At 45.7% G+C, this 9,610-nt stretch overlaps 1 protein-coding gene and 1 long non-coding RNA gene across 6 annotated transcripts; one reads left to right on the top strand and one right to left on the bottom strand.

Annotated features, from left to right (window-relative positions):
- Window positions 1-2,827: 2,827 nt before the first annotated feature.
- On the bottom strand, window positions 2,828-4,748 carry LOC119292189. Its single transcript, XM_037571022.1, has 3 exons — window positions 3,886-4,748; window positions 3,510-3,582; window positions 2,828-3,189 (listed from the first exon to the last, which is right to left on the bottom strand). Exons 1-2 carry the CDS (start codon window positions 4,414-4,416, stop codon window positions 3,541-3,543), a joined length of 573 nt encoding a protein of 190 aa, XP_037426919.1. The 5' UTR covers window positions 4,417-4,748; the 3' UTR covers window positions 2,828-3,189; window positions 3,510-3,540.
- LOC119292191 lies at window positions 4,550-8,926 on the top strand. Of its 5 annotated transcripts, XR_005142921.1 has the most exons (8): window positions 4,550-4,671; window positions 4,745-4,837; window positions 5,084-5,194; window positions 5,440-5,540; window positions 6,180-6,234; window positions 6,420-6,586; window positions 6,974-7,036; window positions 8,492-8,926. It is a non-coding gene; the product is annotated as an uncharacterized LOC119292191 (long non-coding RNA). The 5 variants fall into 5 exon arrangements; XR_005142920.1 differs by lacking the exon at window positions 6,420-6,586; XR_005142922.1 differs by lacking the exons at window positions 5,440-5,540; window positions 6,420-6,586.
- Window positions 8,927-9,610: the final 684 nt, after the last annotated feature.

The following is a 9,610-nucleotide window of genomic DNA, read 5'->3' as shown; positions in this document are numbered from 1 at the left end:
TAAAATTAGTGGGTAATAGCACAGAAAACTGGTAAGATTGGACCAAATATGCGAGTTTTGACGACGTCCCCGTAACCGGATCCCGGGGTTCCTCGAACGTTCGGATCGACCCGGGACCCAAAATTAGTGAGTAATAGCATAGAAAACTGGCCAGAATGGACCAAATATGCGAGTTTTGACGACGTCCCTGTAACCGGACCTCGGGGTTCCTCAAATGTTCGGATCGCCCCGGGACCCAAAATTTGTAGGTAATAGCATAGAAAACTGGTCAGAATTGACCATATCTGCGAGCTTTGACGTGGTCCCCGTAATCGGACTCTGGGGTTCCCCGAACGTTCGGATCGCCCCGGGACCCAAAATCAGTGAGTAATAGCACAGTAAACTGGTCAGAATGGATCAAATCTGTGAGTTTTGCTGATATCCCCATAACCGGACACCGGGGTTCCCCGAACATTCGGATCGCCCCGGGACATAAAATTAGTGGGTAATAGCACGGAAAACTGGCTATAAGGGACCAAATCTATGAGTTTTGATGACGTCCCCGTAACCGGACCCCGAGGTTCCACAAACGTTCGGATCGCCCCGGGACCTAAAATTAGTGGGTAATAGCACAGAAGACTGGCTATAAGCGACCAAATCTACGAGCTTTGATGACGTCCCCGTAACCGGACGCGGAGGTTCCCCAAACGTTCGGATCGCCCCGGAACCCAAAATTAGTGGGTAATATCACAGAAAACTACCAGAATGGACCAAATATGCGAGTTTCGACGAGGTCCTCGTAACCGGACCCCTGGGTTCCCCAAACGTTCAGATCGCCCCAGGACCCAAAATTATTGGGTAATAACACAGAAAACTGGTCAGAATGGACCAAATATGCGAGTTTTTACGAGGTCCCCCTAACCGGACCCCGGGGGTTCCCCGAATGTTCGGATCGCCCCTGGACCCAAAATCAGTGAGTAATAGATCAGAAAACTGGTTAGAATGGACCAAAACTGCGAGTTTTGACGAGGTCCTCGTAACCGGACCCTTGGGGTTCCCCGAATGTTCGGATCGCCCCGGGACCCAAAATCAGTGAGTAATAGCACAGAAAACTGGGCAGAATGGACGAAATCTGCGAGTTTTGACGACGTCCCCATAACCGGATGATGGGGTTCCCCGAAAGTGCGGATCGCCCCGGGACCCAAAATTAGTGGGTAATAGCACAAAAAACTTGTAAAATTGGACCAAATATGCGAGTTTTGACGACGTCTCCGTAACCGGACCCCGGGGTTCCTCGAACGTTCGGATTGTCCCGAGACCCAAAATCAGTGAGTAATAGCATAGAAAACTTGCCAGAATGGACCAAATATGCGAGTTTTGACGACATCCCCGTAACCGAATCCCGGGTTTCCCCGAATGTTCGGATCGCCCTAGGACCCAAAATTAGTAGGTAATAGCATAGAAAACTGACCAAAATTGACCAAATCTGTGAGTTTTGACGAGGTCCCCGTAATCGGACCCCGAGGGTTCCCCGAACGTTCGGATCGCCCCGGAACCCAAAATCAGTGAGTAATAGCATAGAAAACTGGTTAGAATGGATCAAATCTGCGAGTTTTGATGATGTCCGTGTAACCGGACCCCGGGGTTCCCGGAACATTCGGATCGCCTAGGGACCTAAAATTAGTGGGTAATAGCACAGAAAACTGGCTATAAGGGATCGAATCTACGAGTTTTGATGACGTCCCCGTAACCGGATCCCGGGGTTCCCCAAACGTTTGGATCGCCCCGGGACCCAAAATTAGTGGGTAATAGCACAGAAAACTGCCAGAATGGACCAAATATGCGAGTTTTGACGAGGTCCTCGTAACCGGACCCCTGGGGTTCCCCAAACATTCGGATCGCCCCGGGACCCAAAATTAGTGGGTAATAGCACAGAAAACTGGTCAGAATGGACCAAATATGCGAGTTTTGACGAGGTCCCCGTAATCGGACCCCGGGGTTCCCCGAATGTTCGGATCGCCCCGGGACCCAAAATCATTGAGTAATAGCATAGAAAACTGGCCAGAATGGACCAAATATGCGAGTTTTGACGACGTCCCCGCAACCGGACCCCGAGGTTTCCCCGAATGTTCGGATCGCCCCGGGACCCAAAATCAGTGAGTAATAGCATAGAAAACTGGCCAGAATGGACCAAATATGCGAGTTTTGACGACGTCCCCGCAACCGGACCCCGAGGGTTCCCCGAATGTTCGGATCGCCCCGGGACCCAAAATTACTAGGAACTGAAATTCCCGGTTCCAGTTCTTTCGGTTTCGGTTCCCGGTTCTTTTTGCCCATTCCTACCAGCCTATTTCCATGGCTGCGAATGCGAAGCATGGGGGCGCAAGCGTCAGGTCGTGGTGGCGTGCCCCATGCGTCGGGGCAGAGCAAAGCGGGCGACGCGTTGGAGCGGTGTTCATGGGACCCGCTGCGGCTGATGTTGACGCATGCCTGCCTACGCTACTTGTGCCTACCTACGCTTCCCAGCACAGCGCTGCACACTACACCACAGACAGCGATGGAGTCCGTCGGTATAAACTTATACCGACGGAGAGTTCGTGGGTAAAAACTGCTCCCATCGCTGCAAGTCCCGTCGATAAAAGTCTTTACCGACGGACACTACTTTTACCGACGGACCGTTCGTTAGAATAGCCTTTACCGACGAACTACCTATAGCAAGTTTTACCGATGGATAGTTTGATGTTAAAAGTGTCTTTACCGACTAACTGTCCAACGAGATCATTTGAATTGTAAAAAGAAATAAAAGCTCACTTAAATTGTAATTTAATTAGTAAAATGAGAACATTCGTTCAAGAGTGGTCCATGGACAGATATATGCAAAACAGCCTCATACATGGACAAATCGTCTTACAATGTAACATGTTCATACACATCTGATAACATAATTCACACCCATTGCAAATTAAGTTTTCCAAAAAAACATCAACCAAGAGAAACTACAATGCTAATCATGGACATAACAAGTTGGTCTGTACATCCAAAAGGAACATAGCTTCAGACCAAGCTTGTTACTTGCAATCACCGTTCCTTGTAGAATCAACACTCATTGCTTGCAATCACCATTCCTTGTTACTTGCATCCACTGATCCCGATATATGCACTCATTGCTAGAGGCTATGGGCAAACCGAACAGCCAAACACTAACTAAATCTGGGAAGCAAATGAAATAACATCAGTTATTTCAATGAAGGACCGTGGCCTACATAGCAGTAATAACTAGACATGTCGTCAAGTGAACATTTCAGATCCCAACTATATTAGTTGCATACTTGCTAATCACAATCCAATCCCACATGAGGAGCATACATAAGGCAGCCTGTTAATGTTTCTGTACGACAAACCTTTAACTGTCTAGATCTCACAAATTATGGAAACTATAAAATTTTAAATTTCATGTGTCCACATAGTACAGCTAGTATTTCTCTCAACAAGATAGCTAGTAGTGACAAGTAATCAATCAGATAGCTTACCTTTTATCAGATTTATATCTGCAAAAGGCTCCTAGCACAGTAGCTCTTTCAGTTTTGCAATAATGTACCGAACCTGCAAAGAAAAAGGTTAAAACAGCATTAGGCACAGACATTGAGATTGAGCAATGCAAAAACATGGAGCTAGCTAAACAAAATTCCATGGGGGAAATAAGCACCACACGATAAGGTGAACTTTCCCATTGCAAATTAAGTTTCCCAAAACATCAGTCCAACCAAGAGAAACTACAATGATAATCATGGACATAGCGACAAGCAGGCTGCAAGTAAAAAAATACCAACATGAAGCATATTTTTGGACCTAATATTGCCAAATAGAATTTATTAAAGTATAAATTCGAAGGCATTATGGAGCTACCAAAATGCTTCTAACTTGCTGGTTGAGGTCGGAGGGAGACGGCGGCGGCCGCACACGGGAGGTGGTCGGGCGGAGCGACGGCGGCCGCTGCCTTCCACGGGTGACCTCCCCCAGCGCCGCCTCGCCGCCGCACCACCTGCTCCGCCTCGGCCCCGGCGCCACCTCGTCGTGCACTCGTGCCGCTGCCCTGTTCCGTCCCCGGCGCCGCTCCACCTCGCCGTCGCCCTGCTCCGTCCCCGGCGCTGCTCTACCTCGCCGTCGCACAGCCGCCGCCGCCCTGCTCCGTCCCCGACGACGCTCCACCTCGCCGTCGCACAGCCGGTGCCGCCCTGCTCCGTCCCCGGCGCCGGTCCATCTCACCGTCGCACAGCCGTCACCGCTCCCTGCGCCCGTCGCCGCCGTGCGGTTGGCCACCCTGGGCGAGCGGCATACCGGCATGGTGAGACCGGCGGCTGAAGCGCGACGCGCTGGTGGACGGAGGTGGCGTGGCCGAGCAGCGGCGCCACGCCGGACCTGCCACGGTGCTCGCATCGCCGTCAACTCTCCCTGCGCCCGTCCCCGCCGCGCGGCAGGCTGACGCCTGAGGGGCGTGCCGGCATGGTGAGGCCAGCAGCTGAAGCGCTGCGGCGCCCGTGGAGAGCAGCGGCGCTACGTCGTACCTGCCACGGCCGTGCACTGGCCGCAGGGAAGAGCACCGGCAATAGATTCATCAAGGGCACGCTCCAGCCGCTGCCGTCTCATGGCCTTTGTTCTCTACGACCCTTGGGTGAGCGAGCAGACAACAAGGTGAGTTCATTGTCAATGGACGCCGCCTGTTCTCGAGCCACCCATTCTTATTCTCGGGCAATCCGTTCTGCAGGGCCAGGCCACTGCCACTGCTAGTGGGGATACGCCACTGTTCGAGATGCCCGGAGGCGCGTAGCCATTCAGGGTCACGGAGGAGATGGATGAGGTCGACGATATTATCTACTCCCTCCGTCCCATAATATAAAAGCGTTTTTGACACTAGTGTAGTGTCAAAAACGCTCTTATATTATGGGACGGAGGTAGTATAATATATCGATTTACTTGGTCCTCAAGCACAACATGTCATTAGTAATAATTTTTTTTTTACTTTTGCTTGTGCCAAGTTATCTGCAGTCATCTTTCAGTTTCAGTGCTCATTCTGGAATCCATGCCCTTTTCTTTTGCGTTACAGCCCTCTACATACGGCATGATACTCATGCTGGATGGAGATTCAGGTTACTGGGAGGGATGAGTGTGCATTTTTAAGATAAATGGTACCAAGCATTAGATGATTTCCCACCAGGTAACTAACATGCTCCCCTTTTGTTATTTATATGTTTATTAATAAGATATTGCCCTGTGAGTCAATTTACATTTCAATACTTATAAATTAGAAGATCATATTCTTGCAATTACCATGCATTTTTAGAATCATCTGTAGAGGACTTGATATTTAAAATTGTAAAACAGAGCAATTGATAGAATTACAAGTTGTATGCATGTATTGAGTTTCTAAAATCTGTTGGATTTAATCTCTATTTCTTCCAGATGTTTCTTAAAGTGGAGGCGGTGGTATCCTGTATTAGGTTTCATAACATTCTGTTTCCGAACAAATTGCCATTTCTGAAATTGACAAGATGGTGGTGGGTGTAAGACACCGCTCTCTCTCTCTCCTCACTAAGACACCTCTCTCTATATATTTTTCTCTATGTAATAACTATTCCATTTCATCAGTTCTGCCTCACAGACTTTTAGATGTTTGATGCATCAAAGGGCACCTACTTTTAGAATGGTATCCGAGGGAATTGGACTGCTGTATCTTTGCAAAGAAAATTTACTAATGAGTTAACAATTTCTTTCAGCTAGAAAAAAAGAATTGCGATTTCATGGCCTGAGAAAACAGAGTGATGTGTTTAAGTGATCTTACGTCGCTGCCATGTAGCTGCAGCTCATAATGCTAGACAATGAGGCTCCTGCTATTTGACTTATCATACATTCTCTAATTGTGGCTGCAATAGGTTGGGGAGCCTGTTGAGTCTTTGTCTGTGTATAAATTCTTTTTTGAATGATAAATTTATAAATTTATATATTATAGATACCCTAAACCCTAACAGCAAATTCTTATTGCTTGATGACACAAGTTGACACCAGTACTTTTGGGATTCATAACAGCAAAAACTTTTATTAGTTTGGTATATATGACAAGCTAACGAATACACAAAGCCGATGTCCTTCTATGTGTTTCCTGACAATGTCTCATAAAAAATGACTCCTCGCTTTTATTTCAGATAGGCCTCATTCAGGATATGGTGGTACCACTAATGGTCAAGACAACACTGAAAGGTATGTAAATCTTTGCCCAGTAGTAGATGGGTTTGATCTGCTCATTGGTTGATTGCTGTTAGTTCCCGGGCTCTGCGTGTGTTCTGTTCATCCATGTCTCCTATTCAGTTTTTTTTTTTGTTTCCACTTTCAACCTGATGGATGCCTACTTGCATGTTAGCTTATATGATTCTGAATGTTTGTAGGTTAGGATTAATGACATTCAAACAGTTTATGTTTCACCAGCTCAAGCTGGGGATAGATAATGACATCAGAGAATAAAACTTGGGTTTGCTTGAATGGCAGTTGATACCACTTGTACTTGTTGCTCACGCCACTTGTGTAATGATATTGTTTGTTCCCTGGCTACAAGGTACCAAGAATACATGACAGAATACATATATACTCAGAAACGTGCTTATTTTCATCATCGCTGTGCTCTACGCCTGTACTACACATCACAAAGAATTATTTTTTTATTTGCATGTCTCGCCAGATGATAATTCTCATGTGCATGTAGTGCCAATGGCCAATGAACTAGCAGGGTAATTTTAGTGAGTAACCCTATCTTCTAACAATCCCCAGGACTGACTTTCAGTAATTTTTGGATGCATGTACTGCCATGTTATTTCAGTTGGGCCATCTGATTATAACAAATAGCTCTGAGCCTTTGATGTGTTGTTGTAGTGTCATGTTCTCTGATGCCCTTGATTTACTGTGTTCGGCCCGCTCACTCTTGATACCTGGTGAGTATGCGCAGGCAAGACGCGGCCTTGATACAACGTTGTGGGAAAGGTTTGACCTCTGAGGATGTCAAATTCAGGTGGCATATGTTTTCTATCTTTCATTTTTAAGGTGCAAATGAGTACTATTTTTGAAACCAAGTCCCAGAATCTTGCTTTTAGGCTGCCACTTTATATTAGCTTTAAAAAACAATTGATATATTAGTCAAGTCCACGAACCCGAATCCTGTTTTAGGATTTGCCGAATCAGACACCTGCACATGTGTCAGAGTCCGACACCCGCACCGGTGTCCATGTAACACCTATGAAACACACGCACATTCTGTTTCTCATTTGTTTTTCTTGCACTTCAGTTATTTCGTAAGTACTTCACTTTGGTAGAAAAGGACAGAGTGATATGTTACATGAGAGAGCGAGATGGAGGGAGGGGAAGAGAGCAAGATTGAGAAAAATGGAGGGAGAGAGCTCAGGGGGGAGGGAGAGAGCTTACTAGAAATGACAAGAAAGAGGGAGAGAGGTTGGGAGGCAGAGATTATGCCAAATGGGAAGATAGAGAGAGGCAGGTTACATGAGAGAGAGGAAGGAGAGAAGGAGATAGTCAGACAGAGAGAGAGAAAGGGAGAGAGGGTGAGACAGCGAAAGGGCATATGGAGGTGAGAGACAGGTCACATGAAGGAGGAAGGGAGAGGGAAGGGGAACGTGGAAGGAGAGGGAGAGCGAGGTGTTACATGGAGTCAGGGAGGGACACACATAGGGAGGGTGAGGTTGCATGAGGTAGGTAGAGAGGGAGGGAGGGATAGAGCAAGAGGTTTCTTGAGATAAGGAGGGAGGTAGAGGAGGGTAGAGGGGCGATGTTGCATGAGAGAGCAGTAGAGAGACAAAAAGAGGGAGAGAAAGGGAGATTGAAGACATGGATAGAGCTTGGGGAGAGAGAGGTTACTTAAAATGAGAAGAAAGAGGGTGAGAGGTTGGGGGAGTCAGGTTACATGGAATGAGAAGAAAGAGAGGTTACATGAGAGGGAGAGAAAGGGAGAGATGGAAAGGCATCAAAATGTTTCATGATAGAGTGAGGCTTAGGGAGAGGAGAGACATGTCAAATGAGGGAGGAAGGGGGAGGCGATGAAGGGGCAAGGTGTGCTCAATTCCACCATGGCTTTATCACTCCTTGAATGTTGTGCTTTGATAACACGGTGCCAATTGCTCGCTTGCTGCTACTACTCCTGGCTGAGTTTGCTGCTGCATGCATCACACCGACACCGCCATGCTAGGCTTGCATTGTTGGCTTGGCCCTGTCACCATGAGGAACTTGTTGTTATAATATTTCATTTTGTTAGAAATTAATCTTTGTTGGAGGCAGATTTTCTCTTATCCTTTGTTAGAGTTTTTTTTACTATGTGGAAGTCGACCACTTATTTGAAGACACTATGGTTAATATCTTGTGATGCCATTATATTTCGAGCATAGAAGTTATTACAACAACAGATCCCAAGTAAACAGACTACTAATGGGCTTTAATGGCTTAAATGCTCTTGCAGGCAATCTGTAAACATTTAATTGGTTGATGGCTTATGATTGAGCTGATCATGGGTAAATAGAGATGCTGGGTTCTTCCCATGTATGCATCCTGGTAGCTAAATCTGCACACATTTTTACTTGATTGAAATCCTTGAAATCTCATGCATATATGGCTATATGCAGTCTTGAATCATAACATCATGTGCTCATTAATCTTCAAACCATTAGGGGTTGTCCTGCAGTGTGGACTGCATTGAAGAGCTAGGTGCAATTTTAGTCTTTATTCTCATAAATTGTGTTTCTATGGATTGACGCATATAAATGTTAATTATATTGGGGTTAGAGAGAAGAATCAGAGTTAAAGAAATAAATAAATAAGTTTTTCCCTACCTTCTCTGATGGATTTTGTCTTAGTCCTTTTCCATTGATAATTCGTCGAGAATTTTTATAATTTGAACAGGTTGTTGGTAAAACCAAAATCTTTTCCTTCCCATTTTATGTGTCAAGTTATCTTCTCTTCATTTATGCACCCAAGCCTGATTCCATTTCGTGAAGGCAAAAGAGGGCTATCATCACAGCAATGCTATGCTTTGGAGTGTAGATTTTGTAAGCCTGATTCCATTTGGTGAAGGCAAAAGAGGGCTATCATCGCAGCAATGCTATGCTTTGTAGTGTAGATTTTGTCCCTTTTATTTGAAGTACTGATACGTGTGCACTTTGGTTTAGACAAAACAAACTGTCCAAATTGATTTTTTCAGTACTATGTACGATTTTTTTTCTTTATATACGCGCGTGCGGCGCGTGCATGTTGACTAGTAACAATATAATTTGAAGTTCAGATTTCAGCCAGCAAGGAGTAGGGGCTTCTACTGTAGTTTCCGCCCACTGGCCACTATGAACATAACACGGTAAAAGTATACAATACCTAGTCATACTGAACATGCATATTTAGCTCACTCTAGGATACCGTTTGTATTTCTCAAAACTGCACATATAGTTTTAACAGCAAGAAAACTAAAACCTAAAGCAGCTCCATAAAATGCTCAAGAATCCAAGCCAATGTGATACGCACGAGAAGGATCAGATAATCACGCAATAGTCAATTAATCTAATTATAATACTCAATTTGGTCAATTCTG

The sequence above is a fragment of the Triticum dicoccoides genome, chromosome 4B, assembly GCF_002162155.2.
Source record: "Triticum dicoccoides isolate Atlit2015 ecotype Zavitan chromosome 4B, WEW_v2.0, whole genome shotgun sequence".
Classification (NCBI taxonomy): domain Eukaryota; kingdom Viridiplantae; phylum Streptophyta; class Magnoliopsida; order Poales; family Poaceae; genus Triticum; species Triticum dicoccoides.
This window is presented reverse-complemented; position numbering and strand designations above follow the sequence as displayed.